At 42.0% G+C, this 25,414-nt stretch overlaps 1 protein-coding gene across 6 annotated transcripts in view; it reads right to left on the reverse strand.

The window, feature by feature from the left end:
• The window catches only part of CYFIP2 (cytoplasmic FMR1 interacting protein 2), a 164,263-nt gene that overhangs the window by 120,286 nt on the left and 18,563 nt on the right, over window positions 1–25,414 (reverse strand). For 3 of the 6 annotated variants that reach the window (XM_004371261.2, XM_023726555.1, XM_023726554.1), the window contains exons 2-5: window positions 19,977–20,116; window positions 18,425–18,514; window positions 7,718–7,795; window positions 5,963–6,064 (exon numbers count right to left, since the gene is read on the reverse strand). In XM_004371261.2, coding sequence (XP_004371318.1) covers window positions 5,963–6,064; window positions 7,718–7,795; window positions 18,425–18,514; window positions 19,977–20,093 — 387 coding nt within the window. In that variant the 5' untranslated portion in view covers window positions 20,094–20,116. The other 3 variants (XM_023726556.1, XM_023726558.1, XM_023726557.1) reach the window with 3 other exon arrangements.

A 25,414-nucleotide genomic window follows, 5' to 3' on the forward strand; every position in this document is an offset into this window, starting at 1 on the left:
GGGGCGGGCTGGGAGTAGCTATAACTTTTAAGTAGGAAGGTCTCAGAGGAGAAAGCATCCAGAAGTGACTTTTAGGAAAAGGATTTGAAAAAGGAGAAGAGGAAAGACCAGGGAAGGGCATTCCAGGCAGTGGGAACTGCCAGTGCAAAGGCCCTGAGGCCAGAGTGTGCAGGTGTGTTCAAGGGATGGGAAGGAGACCAGTGGCTGAAGTAGACTCAGGCGTAAGGGGGTAAGGAGCATGAGAGGAGTTACAGAGGGGCCAGGGCCAGATCAATTGGCTCTTGTAGGCTGTTGTGAGGGATCAGGCCCTGACACTGAGCAAGCTGGGGAGATGTGAGAGGATTCAGAACAGGATAACATGGTGAATTCTATTTTATAAGGTCACAGTGGCTGCTGTGGTGAGAACAGATCGTAGGGGGAAAGGGTAGAAGCAGGGCTTACTGTATTTAAAGGTAGAATTACCATGTGACCTAGCAATTCTACTTCTAGGTATATTACCAAGAGAAATGAAATCACATGCTATTGAATTGTATCCCCAATATAGAATTGTGTCCCCCAAAAATGTGTGTCAACTTGGCTAGGCATGATTCCCAGTATTGTCTGGTTGCCCATCATTTTGTGATCTAATGTGATTATCCTATGTGTTGTAAATTCTAACCTCTATGATGTTAATGAGGCAGGATTAGAGGCAGTTATGTTAATGAGGCAAGACTCAATCTACAAGATTAAGTTGTATCTTGAGTCAATCTCTTCTGAGATATAAAAGAGAGAAGTGACTAGAGAGGATGGAGATCTCACACCAGCAAGAATGAAGCACCGGGAGCAGAGCGCGTCCTTTGGACACAGGGTCTGTGAGCTGAGAAGCTCCTAGACCAAGGGAAGATGATGACAGGGACCTTCCCCTAGAGCCAACAGAGACAGAAAGTCTTCCCCTGGAGTAGGCACCATGAACTCAGACTTCTAGCCTTCTAGACTGTGAGAGAATAAATCTCAATTTGTTAAAGCCATCCACTTGTGGTATTTTTGTTACAGCAGCACTAGATAACTAAGATAGAACTTGGTATCAAGAATGCAGTGCTGCTCTAACAAATATCTACAATGTGAAAGTGGTTTTGGAATTGAGTAATGGGTAGAGGCTGAGTTTTAAAGTGTCTAATACTAAAAGCCTAGATTGCCTTGAAGAGACTGCTGGTGGAATTATGGACGTCTAAGACAATGATGATAAGGACTCTGAAGGAAGTGAGGACAGCTGTAACATCAGAGACAGGCAGATGGTGAGAAGCAGCAGCAAAGAAACCGAAGCAGCAGCAGCTGAGAAATGGCAGAAGCAGAACCAGGAGACTGGTGTGAGATAGTGTGGGAGCCAATCTATGGAGTGAGAGAGCTGACTGCCTTTGGCAGGAGGCTTCCTGGTGGAGTGGAGTGTCTTTGGGCACTTATTAGTGGAGGTAGGCTAGCCGACCCACAGAGTAAGAGAGCTGAGTGCCTTCCGGCTAAGTTTTACTGGTGGAATGGGGTGCTTCCAGGCACTTATTGGTAGAACTGAAGAGCTTTGAAACACTTGCCTGAGCAGGGCAGACTCCAGGCCAGCACAAGAGGCCCAAGGGGCCAAGAGGCCAACGAACCAGGAAGCAGAAGATGAAGAAACAAGGAGCATAGGAAGCAGACCTGCCTCGGTCTCAAAGGGTAGGGCCAAGACCTCTGGGGTCTTAAAGGGTGGAGCCATGGCCTCCAGGATTTCAAAGGGTGGGGCCTCAGCCTCCTAGTTTTCAAAGAGTCAGATCTTCACCTACTCGGTTCTGGAGAGTGGGGCTGACTTTCACAAGTGCCAGTGGGATGGGGCCAGATCTACTGACTAAAGTTGAGGGGATAAGGCTGCCATGCTCAAGGGGAAGAAGAACAGGGCCTGCTGGGGTCGAGGAGGTAGGGTCACCACTCAGACGGACTAGAAGAACATGGCTGCCTAAATCTCAGGGAGCAGAATTGCCATCCCAGTAGGCCTGGAAGGTGAAGCTGAAGCCCAGAGCCAAGGTGCCTCCACCCAGAATCCGGAGAGTGTGGCCAACACCCAGAGTATGGAGGACAGGGCCATTGCCTAAATGATCTCAGAGAACAGAGGTATTTTCAAGCTTTGAGGGCTAATGTAATGTCTTCTACTGGCTTGCTTGGTGCCTGTTATCCCTTCTTTCCCTCCAATTTCTCCCATTTATAATGGAAATGTCTAGCTTGTGCCTGTTCCACCACTGTATTTTGGAAGCAGATAGCTTGTATTCTAGATTTCACAGATGAAGAGGAATTTTGCGCCAGGAGATTTTGGGCTTGGAGTTGATTTAAGACTTTTGGGATGACATGATGAGGTGAATGTGTTTTACGTGTGGCAAGGACATGAATTTTGGGGGGCCAAGGGGTGGAATATTATGGATTGAATTGTGTCCCCTAAAAATGTGTGTCAACTTGGCTAAGCCATGATTCCAAGTATTGTTTAGCTGTCCACCATTTTGTGATCTGATGTGATTATCCTATGTATTGTAAATCCTAAACCTATGAAGTTAATGAGGCAGAATTAGAGGCAGTTATGTTAATGAAGAAGGACTCAAATCTACAGTATTAGGTTGTATCTTGAGTCAATCTCTTTTGAGACATAAAAGAGAAGTAAGCAGAGAGGAGTAGGACCTCACACCACCAAGAAAGAAGTGCCAGAAGTGGAGCATGTCCTGTGGACCCAGATCCCTGTGCTTAGAAGTTCCTAGACCAGGGAAAGATTGATGACAAGGACCTTCCTCCAAAGCTGACAAAGAGAGAAAGCCTTCCCCTAGAGCTGGCACCCTGAATTTGGACTTCTAGCCTCCTAAACTGTGAGAGAATAAATTTCTGTTTGTTAAAGCCATCCACTTGTGGTATTTCTATTATAGTAGCACTAGATAACTAAGACATATGCCTACACAAAAACTTATATACAGATGTTCACAGTAGCATTACTCACAATAGCCAAAAAGTGGAAATCACCCAAAAGTCTATCAATTGATGAATAGATAAACAAAATGTGATAAATCTGTACAATGGAATAATATTCAGCCATTAAAAGGAATAAAATACCGATAAATGCTACAACATGGATGAACCTGGAAAACATTATGCTAAGTAAAAGCAGTCAGATACAAAAGACCACATAGTGTAGATTCCATTTATATGAAATGTCCAGAATAGACAAATCCATAAGAGACAGAAGTAGATTATTGGTTGCCAGGGGCTAGAGGGAGGAAGAGGAGGATGAGGAGGTTGGGATCATTGTGGGGTGATGGTTAAAGGGTACAGGGTTTCTTTCTGACGTGGTAAAGAATATTCTAAAATTGATTGTGGTGATAGGTGAACAACTCTGAATATACTAAAACTCATTAAATTATATATTTTAAATGGGTGAATTGTATGGTATGTAAATTACTGTATCTCAATAGAGCTGTTACCAAAAAACAAAAAACAAAACAAAACAAAAAAACAAGGCAGCTGAACAGCAAAAAAAATAGAGGCTACTGCAGTAATCTAGAGAGAGAGAAAGAAGGAGAAGAGGTGGGGGTAGGGAGAGAGGGAAGGAGGGAGAGAAATTAGTCCTCAGAATGGGAGCTCTGCTTCTCTTCCATCAGCCTGACATGTCCTACCAGCCAGTCATTCTTCTCCTCTAAAGACCAAACCAAGCCACACTTTCTCCTTCCAGTGTCTAAGTCCAATAGAACATTCTGTGAGGATGGAAATGTTCTATATCTGCAGTGTCTAGTATGATAGCCACTCACCAAATGCGACCATTGAACATTTGAAATGTGGCTAGTGCAACTGAGAAACTGCATTTTAAAATTTATTTAATTTTAATTAAACAGCTATTGTTGTTGTTAGGTGCTGTTGAGTCAGTTCCAACTCATAGCGACCCTATGTACAACAGAATGAAACACTGCCCGGTCCTGTGCCATCCTCACGATTGTTGCTATGTTTGAGCCCATTGTTACAGCCATGGTGTCAATCCATCTCGTTGAGGGTTTTCCTTTTTTTCACTGACCCTCTACTTTACCAAGCATGATGTCCTTCTCCAGGGACTAGTCCTTCCTGATAACATGTCCAAAGTATGTAAGACGAAGTCTCGCCATTCTTTAAATAGCTACATGTGGCTAATGGCCACCATATTGGATAGTGCAGTTCTAGATTATTCTAGATCCTCCCTTCTCTAAACATCTCTTGTCAGAGACCCTCAGGTTAGCATTTAAGCAGTTCTTTATACTTCTTCTCTCTTGGATGTTCCTTCCCAAAAATATCTTCGGCTCACTGAAGGCAGGACCATAATGGTAGTAACAACTGCCATTTACTGAACTTACTCTGCCGCCAGGGCTCTACATGGCTCTTTACATATTTGACCTTATTGAATCCTCACCACAAACCTGTAAAACCTGACCTACTGCTGTCAAGTTGACTCCAACTCAGAGCAACCCCATGTGTGTCAAGAGTAGAACTGTGCTCTGTAGGGTCTTCAATGACTATAATCTTAAAGAAGTAAATCACCTGGCCATTCCGTATCGCCCCTGAATGGATTCGAACCACCAACCTTTTGGTTAGTAGCCAAGTGGAAACTGCACCACCCATAGTGACCCTACAGGACAGAGTAGAAGTGCCCCATACGGTTTCCAAGGCTGCGAATCTTTATGGAAGCAGACTGCCACATCTTTTTCCCACAGAACAAGCGTCTAGTGGGTTTAAACTGCTGATCTTTTGGTTAGTAGCTTGCACTGCCCAGGAACCTAGAAGCAGGCATTAATTTCCAAGTGAGAAATCTGAGGGTCAGCAATGTTAGCTCATACAAGTTAGAATGTGGCAGAACTGGGATTTGACTCGGGTTTCTTGTCCTCTGAGCCAGTGCTCAGAGGCAGTGCCTGGCTCCATTTTCACCTTCCCCCCAAAACTCCCATCCCCACTCATAGGGGGCTAGCACAACACTGAGCAGGTAGACTTTTAACCAGTCCTTGAACAATGTGTCGAAAGCATGGAGTGTGGCCTGACTCTCACCCTGGGGCACAGACTAGTCTTAAGTGTTCAACCCGCATCCTGAACAGCTTCCGACATAACCACAATAACCAACTTGCTTGCATTCTTTTTCCTTTGTCATTTCTGTTTACTCAGCTAGCCATCTCCCACTGATGGAAAGCCCTGGCTCTCTTTTCTCTTTTCCTCATTTAAATGGTTGCTCTTCTTGGTCTTGCAACTGGTCTCCCTCCTGTCACTGTTGACCCCCACCTTCCTCTCTCACCGCCCCTCCCCTCAGTCTACTTTCCACAGAGCAGCCAGAGCATTGTTTGAAAACCTAAATCAGATCATATCACTAAAATCTTCCAGTGGCTTCCCGTGCTGTGTGAATAAAATACACATAACCTCTTCATGGCATACCTCACAGACTACAACACCATACGTGATCAGGTCCGTCTCTCTCTCTCTCTCTCTTCTCATTGCACTGCAGCATCCCTGGCTTCCTTCCATTTCCAAAACATGACAAGCTTTCGCAGGCCTCAGGGCCTTGGGCTTTGCAGTGCCGTCTGCCTGACACACTTTTCCTGCAGATCATCACATGGCAGCCTCTTGCTCACCACACAGACCCCAGTTCAATGTCTCCTCCTGAGAGGCCGTCCCTAGAGCTGGACCCACATTGCAGGCACTCTCTGTCACAGAATCCTGTTTTTATTTCATTCACTACTTACTCTGCTCTGAAATTATTATGTATTATTGTTTGAATGTCCCTCTGCTCCAAATGCACTCATATATTCACTCGGATGTAAATTACATGGAGGGGGAGCTTGTCTGCCTTATTTACCCAAGGGTGTAGTGGGTACTCAAACGACATTTGCTGAAGAATAAACAAACAGCATGGCAGAAAAATCCAAATTCCAGTGTCTAAGTCTCCTGGTCTTAACCCACCCCCACCCCTCACCTGAAAGTACATGAACTTCATGAGCTTGGTGACCTCTGGCTCCAGCACCTCCACTGTCTTCTCATAGATCTCCACTCGGTTGGGCTGCTCATTGCATTTCACCTGTGGGGGAGAGGCAGGGTCACACCTGCTGGTTTGCCCAGGCAGTCCGGGTTCACACCTGCTATCTTAGTAACAGGGCCCCTTGTCACTCTTAAATGATCACTCTTGGTTTGATCACCCTAGTGAAAGGAGGCTGCGTAGGCCTGTCAGATAGGCTTGATAGAGGGCAGACTGCTCCCCAGAGTTTGGCTGCAGAAAAGGAACCAGTTGGTCCTGAGACCAGAACGCTCCTCCCCTTCCCTCCATTCTGGGCCTCGATCATGAATTGTGCACATATCTATGTAGGTCTTTAAGTTCTCCCTCCTTCAGCCTTTTCACCCTCTCTACCCTATGTGGCCTGGCCAGATTCTAAGCAGAGAAAAATGTTTTGTCCATTGCTCCGGACGGACCTGGGATAAAGCTCCCCCAGCCATACCCAGGCCAACACTGGCCGACATGAGATGTGTCCATCAAGAAACCCATTTCATGACTAGTGGTTTTCAACCAGTGTGTGCATGTGCATGCCTAACAGGTCAACCAACCAGGCCAACAGGTCAACCAAATTCAAAGAGTGAGCAAAGGTAAGTAGAAGGACATTCTTCATACTGTTGTTAGGACATTCTTAAAGTGGTAGCTGCAACTTAAATAGCCACCAGTCAATGACTAAATGAATAAAATACATTATGGTACACTCATACAATGTCATCACACAACTGTTAGAAGGAACGAGATCCATCCATATGAACTGACAGGAAAAGATGGTCATGATAAACTGACAGGCAAAAAAAGTTGCAGAACAGTAAGTATAATCTGATCCCATTTTTGTTAAATGAAACAAAATAAAACAGAGCGTGTGCATTCATATATAATGCAGTCACAGAAAATATGAAAGGGTATAAACCAAACTGTTGACAATAGTTACCTCAAGGGACTAGGACAAGGAGGAAGGGAGAGGAATAGTTTCTGTTTCCTTTACACACCTCTGGTTTTTTGGTTTTGTTAAAATGGGACCTACTACGTTTTTTTACACAAATAACAAATAACTATGCTGTTAAAAATTAGCATAGTGCGTTTACAAAATATCTTGGGTAGGGGGTGAGGGCATGGCTGGCACACAAACTAAGAAGGCACGTGTTATTTACATAAAAATATGGTAATTATAGGATGATGATGATAACAATCATAATATCTATATGTATCAACATGAAAAAGTAATAAGGAATTAAGTGGTAAGAAGTATGTGGCAGAAGAACATAAATAAGAAAAACACAATTTTGTCAATGCTAATAATTTATAAAGTAATATACATTCAAGGAAAAAGATCCAGAAGAATATATAGCAAAGCATTCATAGCGATGAAGGTGAGGGGATGGGGATGTCTTACTTTTTGTTTTATACCCTTCTGCAGTGGTTTGGGTGCACTGCAATTAATATATACTGCTTTTGAACTAAAAGATACTGAACAAGTTTTTTTAATTTCCTAAGCATGGAACCTTGTCATTAGTTTTACGGAAAGCTCTCTGAATGACTACAGCGTGCACCCTTGGTCAATAGGCCCTGCTTTGCTCCCTACTAGCTGGAGAAGACCCTGTTCTCAGCTCTCTGTATTGGAGACATGAGGCTAACAGCGCCCCCTGGAGGGGAAAGAGGGACACACGACACGGACAGTCTCACCTGGGGGATGGCCCGGGAACAGCTGCGCCAGGTGTACAGCATGACCGCATACTCATGCCCTTCTTCCAGCATTTCATTCTGAGAAAGCAAAACACACTCAGCAGGGAGAAACCATGCCAGCACCACATGGCTGCTCAACAACCCCCTAAACCCTCAGATATCACAGAACCAGTTGCATTAGCACCACCTGGGAGCTTAATAGAAATGCAGAATCTCAGGCCCCTCCCTGGGCCTATGGAATGAGAATCTGCATTTCAACAAAATTCCAAGGTGACTCAAATGCATAGAAAACTCGAGAGGCACTGGCCTAAATCATCCACATCAGACACCCCAGGGCTCTGCAACCAGGCCACGTTTTTCAAACGGATGGCCACCATAGAATGGATGAGGCAGAGCTACGTGTTCCCACAGCAACAGGTGCCCCAGTTATACTGTGAGCAGGAAAATAACAAGCAGCAAAACACTATGTATAGCAGATGAGTGAAAAAAACAAAAGAAAGAGGAATAATTACAATAATATATAGTATTATGTATTGGAAAAAGTTTTTGGTGGAATATGCACAAAGCTACGTCTAGCAAGCTCTCTAGGGGGCCTTCACTTTTTATGTCATATGGTTCTATAATGTTTGCACTCTTATATAAGCCCGTGTTACTATTTCATAAACAAGAACATGATTAATATCAATTTTTAAAAATAATAGAGTAGATGGCAAAACCAACAACAGCATGAATCTGCAAAATACGGTGAAGACTCACCTCACCTAGTAAGTGCTACTGTGGAAAGACCCTAAACTCAGGGTCCAAATATCTGGGCTCAGATACCAGCTTCATCACTCATTATCCTTTTGGCCTTCAGTAAATCCTTTCATAGTCTAAAACTGTCCATTTAGTCATCTGTTTAAGTGATGATAATAATAATAATCTCACCATCACGTAGAATTTTGTGAGAGTTAAATGAAAAATATATATACACACACATGTATGCTAGGCAATCTGTAAAGGAAGTTAAGAATATTACTAGGAAAATAATCTGGCAATTTCTCAAAGAGTAAAACATAGTTACCATATGAACCAGCAATTCTACTCCTAGGAACATATCCCAGAGAACTGAAAACATACACCTACATGAAAACTTGTTCATGGAGGTATTATTCATAATCACAAAAAATAGAATGTTATGGATTGAATTGTGTCCCTCAAAAAGATATGTTGGAGTCTTCAAAAAAAGACCAGATTTACTAGTCTGACAGACACTGGAGAAACTCCGAGAGTATGGTCCCCAGACACCCTTATAACTCAGTAATGAAGTCACTCCTGAGGTTCACCCTTCAGCCAAAGATTAGACAGGCCCATAAAACAAAATGACACTAAAAGGGCACAGCAGCCCAGGGGCAAGGACAAGAAAGCAGGAGGGGACAGGAAAGCTGGTAATAGGGAACCCAAGGTCGAAAAGGGAGAGTTGTTGACATGTTGGGGGTTGGCAACCAATGTCACAAAACAATATGTGTATTAATTGTTTAATGAGAAACTAATTTGCTCTGTAAACCTTCATCTTTAAAGTACAAAAGAAAAAAAAAAAAAGATATGTTGAAGTCCTCACCCCTGGACCTTGTTTGGAAATAGGGTCTTTGAAGATGTTATCAGTTAAGTGAACATGAGGTCATACTGGAGCAGGACAGGTTCTAATTCAATCTGAGTGGTATCCTTATAAAAGAGGAAAAGAGACACAGAGAGACAGACAGGGGAAGGACTATCATGTGAAGATGCATCTACAAGCCAAGGAACACCTGAGGTTCCTAGGAGCTGGGAGAGACAAGAAAGGATCTTCTCCTAGAGACTTCAGAGGAAGCATGGCCCAGCCAAAATGCTGATTTGGACTTCTAGCCTCCAAAACTGTGAGACAATAAATTTCTGTTATTTAAAGCCCCCGTATTGTGGTACTTCGTTATGGCAGCCCTGGGACACTAATACCGAAGAATCAACCCAGGTGTCCATCAACTGATGAATGGATAAAATATGGTGTAGCCATACAATAGTATATTATGCAGCCATAAAAAGGAATGAAATAGTGATACATGCTACAACATGGCTGAACCTTGAAAACATTATGGTGAGTGAAAGAATCCAGACACAAAAGACCACATATTGTATGATTTCATTCATATGAAATGTCCAGAATAGGGCGGGGCCAAGATGGCAGAGTAGTCAGATGCTTCCAGTGGTCCCTCTTACAACAAAGACCCAGCAAAACAAGTGAATCGATTATATATGACAGTCTAGGAGCCCTGAACATCAAAGGCAAAGTTGAGGAATCAGACTGAGAGGCAGGTGGAGGGAGAGATGGTTTAGAAGCAGCAAGGAGTTGCTAGATCTGACCCAGTGGGAGCCGGTGCCCTGTGGGCCAGATCAGCTGGTGTGCACAGTGATGCAAGCAGTGGCATTTGGGATGCATTTTCCATGCTGAGCGAGGCTGAGCAGGCCTCCAGATTCAGTGAAAAGCGGCGCTCAATCGGCAAAAGATAAGTACATGCATTTAACCTACTGCGAATCAAAAAACACCCCATTTAGGAAGAAACTCTCTCCCATTTACCTGCTCCCTCCCTGCTCTGCACCCTGTCCCGGGCCAGCTTCAGCAACTGCCATGTCCCCTGGGCTGGAAGTAGGACCCATCATGTGCCCTGAGCCATTCTCCCGGGCTCAGAGAAGGAACAAATTAACAAACAGGAAAAATAATCTGCAAGCTCCCCTAAGCCAGGAACTCAGGGCAGGAACAGCTCCTTTGCCTAGGCACAGGCATAAGGGGTCCATGGACTTTGAATGCCTTTCACCCCTGCACAGACCTGTGTGGACCCATTTCAACAGCATAGGTCCTCGTTAGCACAGTACAACAGGGTATATACTTGAAGCCTAACTTCACTGTATTAGCACATGGTGGAATGGCAGGTTCCTGTCATTTGATACCGCTCTGCCCCTTAGGCAGGTCCTCACCTACCCACATCAGGGGCCTGAGGACTGGTGGCTCCACCCATGCCACCTAGTCACCTGTGACAGGGATCCAAAAATAAGTGGTACCTCCCAGTCCTTACAGCCAACAGCACTGGGTGCCTATAGTCCGGCTGCAAAACCCACCCACCTACACACTCAAGGGAAGAGGGACATGCTTTCCTCCCAGACACGCAGGGGCAGCCGTCAGCCCCCTGCCTTGCTCAGTGCGTGACCCCCTGCTGCAGCCCGAAGCCTGTGCCTATACCAATCACCTATGCCTGTCTAGGACTGTAGGTGAGAGCCTGCACCACACACTTGGTGACCAACTATCTGGACACCTGAGCTGAATTCATACAAGGAAAGTAAATGGGCTCCTGGGCTCATATACCTAGTAACAGATCTAACCAGTTGGTGAAGGGACGTTAGAGCTTCTAAGGTGCCAATAATCAAACTAGCTCACACGAGCACCCTATTTGGGCATATCAAAACAAGAAGCTAGGACACAGTAAGCAAACATAAAATAAATAAATATAATAACTTATTGATGGCTCGGAGACAACAGTCAATATCAAATCACATAAACAGGCAGACCATGATGGCTTCAGCAAGGTCCCAAAACAAAGAACCGAGAAATTTTCCGGAGGAGTGAGAACTTCTTGGAATTACCGGAGGTAGAATACAAAAGATTAATATACTGAACTCTTCAAGAGATCAGGCAAAACACAGAACAAGGCAAGGAACACACAGACAAAGCAATAGAGGAACTTAAGAAGATTATAAAAGAGCACAATGACAAATTTAACATGTTGCAAGAATCCATAGAGAGACAGCAAACAGAAATCCAGAAGATTAACAATAAAATTTCAGAATCAGACAACTCAATAGAAAGTCATAGGAGCAGAATTGAGGCAACGGAAGTCAGAATTAGTGAGACTGAAGACAAAGCACTTGAAATCAACTTATTTGAGGAAAAATCAGCTAAAAGAATTTTTTAAAAATGAAGAAACCCTAAGAATTATGTGGGACTCTAACAAGAGGAATAACCTACGAGTGACTGGAATACCAGAATGGGAGGATAACAGAAAATACAGAGAGAATTGTTGAAGATTTGTTGGCAGAAAACTTCCTGATATCATGAAAGATGAGAAGATATCTATTCAAGATGTTCACTGAAACCCACATAAGGTAGATCCCAAAAGAAAGTCAGCAAGACATATTATAATCAAACTTGCAGAAACCAAAGATAAAGAGAGAACTTTAAGAGTGGCTAGGGTTAAATGAAAAGTCATCTACAAAGGAGAGTCAATAAGACTAAGCTCGGACTACTCAGAAGAAACCATGCAGGCAAGAGGGCAAAGGGATGACATATATAAAGCCTTGAAGGAAAAAATTGCCAGCCAAGAATTACATATCCAGCAAAACTGTCTCTCAAATATGATGGAAAAATTAGGGCATTTTCAGATAAACAGAAGATTTGGGAATTTGCAAAAACCAAACCAAAATTACAGGAAATACTAAAAGGGGTCCTCTGCTTAGAAAATCAGTAACATCAGATAACAACCCAAGACTAGAACACAGGACAGAGCAACCAGATATCAACCCAGATAAGGAAGTCACAAAAATAAATCAAAGCTAAAATGCTGAAAATAAGGAAACAGAGATGTCAATATGTAAAAGATGAGAACATTAAAACAAAAAAGAGGGACTAAAAAACATAGTCACAGATCTTTCACATGGAGAGGAAGTCAAGGCGATATAAAGAAATAAAAGATTGGTCTAAACTTAGAAAAATAGGGGTAAATATTAAGGTAACCACAAAGGAAACTAACAATCCTACAAATCAAAATAAAAAACAAGAAAAACATAAAGACTCAGCAAACACAAAATCAACAACAATGAAAAAGCTGAAAAGACATAAAGATAAATGAGTCAGCACAGAAAACTAAGTGGAACAAAGAAACTGTCAACAGCACACAAAAAAAGACATCAAAATGACAGCACTAAACTCATACCTATCACTAATTACGCTGAATGTAAATGGACTAAATGCACCAATAAAGAGACAGATAGTGGCAGAATGGATTAAAAAAAAGACTCATCTATATGCTGCCTACAAGAGACACACCTTAGACTTAAGGACACAGACAAACTAAAACTCAAAGGATGGAAAAAAATATACCAAGCAAACGACAATCAAAAAAGAGCAGCAGTGGCAATATTAATCTCTGACAAAACAGACTTTAAAGTAAAATCCACCACAAAGGATAAGGAAAGACACTACATAATGATTAAAGGGTCCATACACCAGGAGGACATAACCGTAATAAATATTCACGCACCCAACAACAGGGCTCCAAAATACATAAAACAAACTCTAACAGCATTGAAAAGAGAGACAGACAGCTCCACAATAATAGTAGGAGACTTCAATACACCACTTTCTATGAAAGACAGAACATCCGGAAAGAAGTTCAATAAAGACACAGAAGATCTAAATGCCACAATCAACCAACTTGACCTCAAAGACATATACATTCCACCCAACAGCAGCCAAGTATACTTTTTTTTCTAACGCACACGGAACATTCTCCAGAATAGACCACACATTAGGCCATAAAGCAAGCCTTAACAGAATCTAAAGCATCAAAATATTACAAAGCATCTTTTCTGACCTGAAATGTCCAGAACAGACAAAGCTATAGAGGCAGAAGGTAGACTAAGGGTTGCCTAGGAATGAGGGGTGAGGGGGCCTGGTGGCACAGTGGTTAAGTACTGGGCTGCTAATCAAAAGGCTGGTGGTTCAAACCCATGAGAAAAGAACCAGAGTTCTACTCCTGTAAAGATTTCAGCCTAGGGCAGTTCTACTCTGTCCTATGTGGTCACTATGATTTGGAATCGACTTGAGGGCACCTAACAACAACAGGAAAAGTGGCGGGGGGATTGGGAGTGACTGCTAACAGACCGGGGTTTCTTTCAGGGTGATGGAAATTAGTGGTGATGGCTGCACAACACTGTGATTACACGGAATTATACACTTTAAAATGGTGGATTTTGTTATGTGAATTATATTTCCAAAAATACAGTTAAAAAACGTATTACTGGACCTTCTCTTTGTAAATGTTTGTTATCTATACAAAAAACCTTTACCAATTTATATTTTCATCCACATATCGTATCTATTTCATAATGTCTTGCTAGTACAAGATCAAATTTAATTTGGAGTTTATTACTTACTATGGTTCTGTTTTCAACAGCAAATGTTGGTGACAAGTCAGTTTCAATTCTTAACTGAGAACACTTTTTAAATCAGCAACCTGTTTTCCGTGAGACGAGGGGGAACCAAGATCAAGCCAGTGGGTCTCCTGCTGTCATCTACTCCAGAACACATGTCAAAAAAAGGAAGTGACAGCAACGTAGGAAACACGTGTCTACTTCTTAGCATCAAACTATCCACCAGCAGGAGTGACTAACTCTTTTATTCAACTAATGTTTGACTGACTGACCACTTACTGGGTACCAGGCACTGGTGTGCTGGGAATAGAGCAGTAAACAAGAAGGCAGAATAATGGCCCCAAAGATGTCCATATCCTAACCCCTGGAATCAATGTCTACGTTACCTTACATAGTAAAAGGAACTTGGCAGATGTGACCAAGTTAAGAACCTTCAGATGGAGACATTATTCTGGATTAACCAGGTGGGCCCAAGCTAATCACAGTATCCTTAAAAGCACAGAATCTTTCCTGGCTGTGGTCAGAAGAGATATGACAATGGAAGCAAAGCTAGTGAGATGCAACATTGCTGACGTTGAAGGAGGAGGAAGGGGGCCATGAGCCATGGAATGTTGGTGGCTTCTAGAATCGGAAAAAGCAAGGAAACAAGGGGGCACGGTCACGGAGACTTCTTAAAAACATATCCGAACTACTCGTGGGATTGGTTTACTGGTTCAGGGGCCTTAGGACCATAGTTTCAGGGAACAACTTAGTCAATTAGCATAATATAGTTTACAAAGATAATGTTCTATATATGAGTTTAGTGAGTAGCGTCTGGGGTGTTAAAAGCTTGCAAGCAGCCATCTAAGACACAACTATTGGTCTCTACTTGTATGGAGCAAAAGAGAATGATGGAAATCAAAGGATCAAAGAAGAAACCAATCCACGAACGAATAGCTTACAAGAGCTACAACCTCTTTAAACCTAAGACCAGAAGAACTAGATGGTGCCTGACTACCAATTCTGATGGTTCTGACTAGGGACACGATACAAAGTTCCAGATAGAATTGGAAAAAAACGTAGAACAAAACTCAAATTCCTAAAAAAGGCCAGACCTACTGGACCGACAGAGACTGAGGAAGCCCCCAGACTACCGCTCTAAGCTAACCTTTGAACACAGAATTGAAGCTACTTCTGTGCGTCACCCTTCAGCCAAATAATAGATTGTCTTATGTAATAACAGTATCACCTGTAAGTAATGTGCTCCCTTACACAATTAACCATAAGAGACTACACAGTCAACATTTACCCAAAAGCAAAGGTGAGAAGGCAAGGAGGGGTACAGAAGCTAGATCAATGGAAATACAACAAACAGAATGGAAATAACGAGAATGCTGACACACAGTAAAAACTGTAAACAATGGCACAGAACAATTTGTATAAAAAATGTTTACACAGTGAATTAGGCTCCCCTTTAAAAAAAATTTATACAGATTGTTAAAGGGGAACCTAATTTAGGGGAATCAATTTTTTATGCAAATTATTAAAAGGGAACCTAATTTAGGGGAAGCAACTTTTTATACAAATTATCAAATGGGAACCTAATTTAGGGGAACCAAAATTTTATACAAATTATTCAGAGGGAACCTAATTTGCTGTGTGAACTTTCAGCAAAAACACCATAAAATATTATTTAAAAAAAAAAAAAGGAAACAGATTTTTCCCTAGAGCCTCCAGAAGGAACACATTCCTGCAAACACCTTGATTTTAACTCAGTGAGATCTGTGTCAGATGTCTGATCTATAGAAAGATAGTAAATTTCTGTTATTTTAAGCCACTAAATTTGTGGTAATTTGGTACAGCAGCAATAGGAAATTAATACAATGCTTCTCCATACTAGCTAGGCTCTCCTCCCCACTTCCCTATTGGCATACTGGACCTAGTGTATCTGGGTAATGGCTTCTTCATTCCTCCAGGCACGCAAGGGAAACCTCGGTCAGTGTGGCCCCTGCTTCCTCTGCCCCAGGGCCCAGCTAATTGTTAAGCCAGGTGGAGCTGACCTCCAGCAACTCTCCTATCCATATCCTCTTTGCCATCCCTCAATGCCATCACTGCCCTCATTCAGGCCTTCATGCCTACAGTGTAGATAACTTACATTATCTCTTAATTGATTCACTCACTCCTCCTTACAACTTATTCTACACATAACAAATGAAACTTATTTCCAAAGCATTATAATATTCATGTTCACCTCATGGATAAAAATTTCTGATGCTTTTAATGTTTTTTAATGTCCATGCACTGACCCTTATGTTATTGTTGCTATTAGTTGCCGCTGAGTTGACTCTAACTGTTATGGACTGAACTGTATCCCCCAAAAATATGTGCTATAAATCCTATTATTCCTGTGGTTATAATCCCATTTGGGAATAGGGTTTTCTTTGTTATGTTAATGAGGCAGTATTAGCATAGGGTGTGTCTTAAATCAATCTCTTTTGAGATATAAAAGAGCTGATCAAGCAAGCAGCAAAAAAGCACAGATGGGGAAAGACAGATGCCACGCTGCATGAGATCTCCAAGGAACCAAGGAACAGAAGCTAAAAACAGATAAGGACTTTTCCCCAGAGTTGAGAGAGAGAAAGCCTGCCCTTACAACCGGCACCCTGATTTGGATTTCTAGCTTCCTAAACTGTAAGAAAATAAATTTCTGTTTGTTAAAGCCACCCACTGTGGTTATCTCTGCTATAACAGCACTAGATAACTAGGACACCAACTCATGGAGATTCCTTGTGTACAGAGGAGAACTGCACTCCATAGGGTTTTCAAGGCTGTGACCTTTCAGAAGATCTCCAGGCCTGTCTTCCAAGGTGCCTCTGCGCGGGTTAGAACTCCCAACTTTTCGGCTAGTAGTCAAGTGCTTAACCATTTGCATCACCCAGCCGCCTGACCCTTATGTAATTTTCCATAAATACCACAGACAACTTCCCTATATGTTCTTTAGAGTCCAAACCCAGATGGTCCCTGAAAATCCTTGCCTCCGTGCCTTTGTTCATGCTAGTTCCTCCTCCTGGAATGCCCTCCCTGACTTATAAAATTCTAACTACGTGAGACAGCAGAGTACAGCGGAAAGATATGAAGACTGGGAAGTGAAGGCTCTGCATTCCAGGTCTAATGCTGTGATTTACTAGTGTGAGATCATGGACAACTTGCTTATTAACTTCTCTAGGCCTCAGTTTTCTCACCCCTAAAATAGGCATAATGATCCCTTTGCAAGTCACAGGGTTGTTATGAGGCTCCAGTGATATGATGTACAAGAATACTTCATACATTTTAAAGTACCATATACACAAAGGTATCATTACCCTCTTATATGGCCCTGCTCAAAAGCCACTTTCTTCAATAAGCTTTCTCTGACCCTCTCAAGTACCCTTCAAAAACATCAGAACTTTGAAATTTTACCATGGTGTTTAACTTTGAGCATTTTTATCAGCAAAGAATAGCCTAGAGCAAAGGTTTTGCAGTCTGGACAGACCTAGATTTAGATCTGTCACTTGTCAGCAAAAGGACCCTGAGCAAGTTACTTAACTTTTCTGGGTGTCAGTTTTCCCTATCTGTAAAATGGGTATTGTAATAACACCTATCACACAGGGCTGATACGTGAATGAAATGATATAAATGCATTTAAAATATCTGCACAGAAAAAGCGTTCAATAAATGAAACTTGTCTATTTCCCACTTGACTCTGTGAGAATCAAAACTGGGCCATATTTGTCCGTATACACCTCTCTAGCATTTAGCACAGTCCAGGTGCACAATATTCACTGAATGAATGAGTAGGGTATGTTAAGATAAGGTTTTAGAATACAACTGATACATGGAAAAAAACACTGAACCACAGGCAGAGGCAATAAGAATTATATACTCTTCAAGAAAGGAATCTGGAATTCTTCCAATTTCAGTGCTGCATGAGAATAAAATCAATGAAAGCCCAAGAGGCAAGGGAATGATCCTTTGCAGATGGGTCAGACACTTGAACTACAAAAGCAAATAATAACTGGCCCCACTTAGGAATGAAGTAGGCTACCAGCTTCCTAGAGTCAATACCTGTGTTATTCCAAAGGCACTGTCCTGGTTTTTGAGGAAACTTGCTTTGCTCAAGAAAAAATAACCCACACCCAGAAATCTATAAAGTATAAGACAAGGCAACATTTAATCACACGTTAATCCAAAAAGCTACAGAAACTAAGAGAAGTGAGAAATCAATGCTGGCTTCAGAATAATAGGGCATTAAAGGTGAGTCAGATTTGCAAAGCTGGAAGAGAAAGGGGAACAGTATAGGCTGAGTGTGAGAGTAAACGGAGCCGGGCATGAGAAGGGACTTAAGGTGATGAGTCTGCCTGAGGGAGGGGGTTTGGAATAGCTGAGTGTCTGTCCTTTGTGTTCGAAGGCTGCCCGGGGCCCCTCCAGCCCGGGCAGGGAGTGTGTCTGCACTCGTGCGTTGCAGAGACTTACCATGCTAGAGTGGACCGTAGCCTGCTCAATGTACCTTGCAATGCCTGTGACAAATGCATTCCTGTCCTCAAAGTTCGTGTCAAAGTTGGCCTGTGGGAATCAGAGCAGAGGAGGATTTCGTTGTTGGAAAACAGGTCGAAGGCGGCTGGGTGTTCAGGGAACAAGCTGCTGCCAACAAATGCCACTGCTCTTGGTAGAAATCTATCACCATTATCACCCTCCCACCCTTCCCAACTCACCCCAGAACCCCACTCTGAATAACACTGGGCAGGAGCAGGTAGAAGACAGGCCTACATCTGTTCCCATCAGCAGTTTATCAGGTTCGCTCGGTTGTGCCTCAGCAATAAATGCTTAAACCACGCAAGCCCAAAGAGCTGGTAAAAGTTAAAAGGTGCACTGTTTTGATCCAGTAGTTCCAGAAATACTCACCTGAGGGTGCAGATACATAAATACAAGGATAATCACTGCAGTAATTTTTGTGTTAGGAAAAACTAGAAACAATCCAAATGTCCATCATTAGAGAATGGCTAAATAAATGAAAGTATATCCATACAATGGACTTCTAAGTACTATGTGGTGGTTAAAAATAATGTGGTAACAGTATCATTATTAGTAGTATCGTCATGGAAAAATATTCCTAATACGTTTTAAGTTAAAAATAGCCAAGTCATAGACGGATATATATAGTATGATTCCCTTTTGGTAAAAACAATAATACAAAGTGTATACATATTGGCATAGTTACAGGGAACTTTTTCAGTTAGACTTTTCTGTATTGCTTGTAATAAGACAGCATTAATTAAAGATTTAACTGATGTTAGTAGCTGAGGCTTCAGTCACGTGCTTAATAAATACATTTAATCACTAAACAAAACTAAAAATATGTATTATATTTAGTTTCATTTAGTAGTCCAAGAACTTTCAAAAGGTCAAAGACAGCCAAAAATGTCAAATTAATGTATTCTTTATTAACGTGGCATACTCTCCTCGCACACCCCAACAAGGGGCTCTGTATAAGGCTGACTCCAGCCCCGCTGGTGCCCTTCCCCTCCATGCCCTGATGGGATCACCGTCTGAACAAACCAGTCATCCTCTGTCACGAGCTCTCTTACGCAAAAGCAAACAACTGTGACCAGCCTCCCTGAGCCATTAGCTGCTGTGAGAAGTTACAGTGTTCTTTTCACACACATGAAGAAGTAATTACTCAGGCATTCTCTGGGGATTTCTAAATTGCAATATTTAATTCATGAGGTCAGAGCTGCCAAAAGCTTGGTTGGTGCAGTGGCAAGAACAGCCAGGAAGGTATTTGGGGTCAGAGCAGATCAACAAGCCTTCCCTGGGGAAGGGAAATAGTCCTGGTGAACATTTACTAGCTAATCCATTCCTTACACTCAGCTCCAAGGAGGACTCGAGGGACTCCATCAGCTCTTGACCTTTCACATTCTGGAAGCAGACCTCCCCCTTCCCTCTGTCTTCAGGGCAAACCCTCTTAGAGGATCCCCAGAGTTCCTGAGGCCATGTGCTATTTCCAGGCAGGGCTGGGAGAATTTACCTGGTACATGATGGAGGAGGGCGGAGGCTCGATGCATGGCTGCTGGTCAGGGAGGGGCAGCTCTTCGAGCAGGTCCACGTTGGACAGGGCATCTTCTAAGGTGACGTGAGTTGTCATGGCTGCAGGTTACCTATTCCGTGCTGAGAGAAAGGTAGAGAACGGCAACAGAGGATTTCAGGGGGCTCCAAACATTTCATCCAACCTCATCCAGTGCAGACACTTTCCACAGGATAAAGGGGGTTAGCATGCACTGAGACCACTTCTGCTTGCTACTTCTTCACAACCATGTTCTAGGGATGGCAGGTGCCCTCAACCTGCACCTTTTATATTGGAGGATTTCAGTTTATGGAGTCCCTAGGTGATGCAAATGGTTAACCGAAAGGTTGGAGGTTCAAGTCCACCCAGAGACTCCTCAGAAGAAAGGCCCGGTGATCTACTTCTGAAAAGTCAGCCATTGAAAACCCTGAAGAGCACAGTTATATTCTGACACAAATGGGTTCACCACAAGTCAGTCAACTTGACTGGCAACTTTTTTTTTTTTGTTTACAGTTTACAAAGTACTAGTATGCCTACTGTCTCTGCTTAGACTCAACAGCCCTCTATGGTCAACATGAAGAGTGGGAAGTATTATATCCAAAAAACTCATGAAGAAACAAACAAGGCTCAGAGAAGTTATTTAATACCCATGCAACCACAGTGACCAAACGCAAATGACCTAAAATAATGCCTGACATCAGGCCACAGTCAGGCCCTGCCTTTTGCTCTTTGTAAGGATGTTTATCATCACTTTTAAATTAATGCACAGCACAAATATCGCTGATTGCAACAGCCAAGATAATCAGCAACTTGAAACCAGAGTCTAGGTTGTACAGGTTAATTAAGCCATCAGTTGCAGTGGGGTCAATTCGGACTCATGGTGGAGAGAAGAACTGTGCTCCATAGGCTGATTTTTTTGGAAGCAGATCACCAGGCTTTTCTTCCGAGTCGTCTCTGAATAGACTCGAACCTCCAACTTTTTGGTTAGCAGCTGGTTTGCACCACCCGAAGACTTCACAGGTAAATAAACTGTGACTAAAAGAATTCAAGCTCCAGCAAAGATGCAAAGATGGAAGAGCCCTCGTCTCCCTTGGCCTGGGTATGTTTTGTGAGCCACACTAGACAAAAAAGCCCTACGTGGACATTTTTGTGTCTTGGACCTGGCAGAGTGCTGCTGCTTCAAGGATGATATCTGCCAGGCAGTGAAGATGCAGAGGATCTGAAAAGCACTGCTATCTTGAGCCAGTTGCTATTTTAAGAACTCAGCACCCAGCAGAATACCCACCTTTGTTTTTTTAAAAACAGATGTGAAACACTGGTAAAAACTGATTGTGATTTAGGCCTTCAAACAGGTTCCCACAAGTTCCCCCAAATATAATATTCTACAAGTCACATTTGCTGATAACAAATGCAATGAAATTAGAAATCAGTAATGCAAAATAAAGCAAAAAAAAAAAAAAATCCATTCTGTTGAAAATTTATAAAACAAACTTCAAAGTTATTGATGGCTGAAGAGAAATTCAAATGGGAATTATAAAATATTTTGAACTGAAAGATAAAGAAAGCACTAATAAATGCATTTATTAGAAAATAAGAAAAATGGAATTAAATGAACCTAATTTTCCATGCAAAAATCTAAAGAAAAAGAATCAAAAAAATTTCTCAAAGAAATGAGAATACAGGGATAATTACAAAGGCAGAAATAAGTGAAACAAAAAAGCAAAACAAAACAAACAGTGGTACAGGTGAACATCAATATTAAAAATTGAGTTTTTAAAAAAGATTAATTTAAAAAAAAAGAAAAGCTAACCCTTTAGCATGTATGAATAAGAAGGAAACAGAGAAAGTCCATCTTGGCTAGTGGGGGAACCCCTCCCTCCCCACACCAATCCCAGGGAGGTGGGAGACATACTTAAGGGTTGAAGTGTCTTGCTTGAGCATCAGTTTGCTTTGCTCAAAGGCAATGAGGCGTCAGGCCAGGGGAGACATGAACAACTGACATGGGAACTCAGGCTGCAAAGAGCTGAAACAGCTGCATAGTATACCAAGGTCATGCTGCCACTAAACAAATATTTTCTTTAGACCCAAGGTTGGAAGGGCAGACGGGGGCTGAACTGGGAGAAAGACAACCTTCACCCACTGCTGAGCAGCTCACTATGAGTCACGCTTCACTGAGTTCCCAAACACACCTTCCTGTCATGCACTATGGCAATGGTGAAAGCCACATGCAATGAGGACACACCCAGCTCAGAAGTGACTTCTCCCTCTGCCTTCTGGGGCACCAGTCCTCATGGGGGTGGTTTCAGGTCCCCTCTGTACCTCACCTTCTTTCTCTGCTCTCTTCTCTCCTCAGAATCCTACGTTTGGCATTCAGCTCCACAGCAAAACCATTTGCCAATCCATAAAAGATCGCCTTCTTTCTTACATCTTACATTAAGTCTTACATAATGGAAAGGTTAATGATCTTACAGGGCATAATGATTCAAATCCATAACCACCAAAGACATAATAATTCCTACATTAATTCAAATAATAATAATGAAACCATCATTTCTTTAGCCTTACTCTGTATCAGACACTGTGTCAAGCCAAGCACTTGACGATTGTGATGTTGCATCAAAACCCTGTAAAGGGAAGTACTATTATTACCCTCATTTTACAAATGAGCAAACAGAAGTTCAGAATTTAAGTAATTTCACAAGGTCAAGGACAGGCAAGTGGTGGAGCTGGGATTCCAACCAGGTTTGTCCAACTCCAACGTCTGTGATCATATTCATGACCCTGTACTTCTGCCCAAATGCTCAGCCTCACTTGTGATACTACACACAATGACTGGAGGTTTATCCCCTACCAGGCTCTGTGCTAGGTGTTTTGAAACACTACACATTAGTGCTTCTTGGCCCTGCTTGTGCCAGAGATGCACATGCTCAGCTTCTTAGCAATAAAATGCCTGGGCTCCATCCGTAGGACCGGGATGACTGCATTTCTAAAAAGCTTCCAACCTCATCTGTCATAAGAGAAATCCAGATTAAAATTACACAGAGATACCATTTCTCACCTATTGGACTGGCAAAAATCCAAAAGTCTGACGACACATGTTGTTCGCATCTTTGGAGAAACAGGCCCTCTCATATATTGCTGGTGGGAATGTAAAATGGCATAACCACTATGGAAGGAAATTTAGTAATATTATGGATTGAATTGTGTCCCCCAAAAATGTGTGTCAACTTAGCTAGGCCATGATTCCCAGGATTGTGTAATTGTCCATCATTTTGTCATCTGATATGATTTTCCTATGTGTTGTAAATCCTACCTCTATGATGTTAATGAAGCAGGATTAGAGGCAGTTATATACATATACAATGAGGCAGGACTCAATCTACAAGATTAGGCTGTATTTTGAGTCAATCTCTTCTGAGATATAAAAGAGAGAAGTGAGCAGAGAGACAGGGGGACCTCATACCACCAAGAAAGTACTGCCAGGAACAGAGCACATCCTTTAGGCCCGGGGTCCCTATGCTGAGAAGCTCCCAGACCAGGGGAAGACTGATGACAAGGATCTTCCCCCAGAGCTGACACAAAGCCTTCCCCTGGAGCTGGCACCCTGAATTCAGACTTCTAGCCTACTAGACTGTGAGAGAATAAATTTATTAAAGCCATCCACCTGTGGTATTTCTGTTACAGCAGCACCAGGTAACTAAGACAGGTAGTATCTAGCAAACTTCCATAAGCATTTTACCCTTTGATAAGCAATCCCACTTCTAGGAATCTATCCCAAAGATAGGCTGGCAAAAAGATGTATGTACAAGGTAGTCACTGCAGCACCATCTGTAATGGCCATCGACTGGAAACCATGCAAACATCTGGCTGAATAAACCACAGTACGTCTACACGATGAAGCAGTAGGCAGCAATAAAAGTAGATGAGGAATCTATAAGTGCAATTACGGGATGAGCTCTTGGACATGGAGTGCATCGCATGCTACAATTTATATAAAAAGGAGGAAAGGCATATACATACATACACATCTTGTATTAAAAAAGAAAACAATGAAAGGATAAATCATATAATTCAAAAAACTATGGTGAGAAAGGAAGAGAAGCGGAAGGAATACCATTAAAGGGACAACGATAGAAGCTAGAATTCTTTTAATATACCTTGCTTTATAGATTTGCCTTTAAAACCATGTAAATAAAATTTAAATTTAAAAAGTAATCCCCCAAACAAATGAATCTAAAGGTATATCTAGTTGGTGGCATAATCACCCAGAAAGAAACTATTCAAGTGATTTTAAAATCCAGTAATTTGACTGCACATCCCTAGTGGGATATACCTTAAGAACAACAAAGGAATTCCAAAAATATATCTTAAGTTGAGTAATTATATTGGTGTACTGTTGTGGTGAGAATATTGGGATTTATTGTGGGGTAAAGAAAATTAGTAATTATGGAATGTTCTAATTCTATCATTTCCTGGCATTGTTGAGAAGTGGCATCCTTGACATGGGAGAAAGGAGATACATACGTAAGACTGAATTAGCATAAAAACCTAATAGTCCTGTACATGAATTTAAAGCATCAAGTAAGAACTTAAAACATATTTTAATTTAAAAAACCAGGGCATATGTTTTGTTATGTACATTTCCACCACAAAACAAAACAAAAACTATTTCCTAGCTCTGTCCTGAAAAGGCCTAGAAACAATGCCCAACCCAAGAGCAATGAACACTCTCAGCGCCCACAATGTGATATCCAGATATCATCTGGAATCAGTGCTCCTTGGAGAGTTGGCTCTGTCTAGGTCTGGGACAGAAAATATACAAGAAGATTCAAGAACCTCTTGTCATACCAGAAAGCAAGGAAGTTATCAATTTAAGACTATTGGGGTAAATCAAAGGGACCCTGAAGCTAATGTGGGGAGGCTTCCATTGGCCAAAGATGGGACAATCTGAGCATCAATTAGCATAATAATTGCAATGGATTGAAAACAGTATCAAATACGCTTAAATTTGTGAGATCATAATGACACTTAATAAAAACTTGCTCTTTATTACTTGGTTACTGTGGGAAAATGTTATGAACCAACTTTTACACTGAAATTGGTAAAGAAAAGAAGTAAACATTTAACCTGCCTTTCCTATATAAATAGTACCACTGGATAACAAAGTTGTAGAAGAAAAAGGGATGCTTCTCACCATAAAAGCATTTCTTTTTTTTTTCCAGAGAAAATCCAACCACCTGATGAACGAATGGATCTAGGCATCAATCCTCAACTGCTAATATCACTAAATGAGAGACAATAACACATAATGTGTCTCCTGATGGAAAACTATACCACCAATTTATGAAGAAGTCCAGACCAAAAACAAAACAAAACACCTGAATCTACTCAGCCTTTGATAC

Source organism: Trichechus manatus, unplaced genomic scaffold, assembly GCF_000243295.1.
Source record: "Trichechus manatus latirostris isolate Lorelei unplaced genomic scaffold, TriManLat1.0 scaffold00011, whole genome shotgun sequence".
NCBI classification, from domain to species: Eukaryota; Metazoa; Chordata; class Mammalia; order Sirenia; family Trichechidae; genus Trichechus; species Trichechus manatus.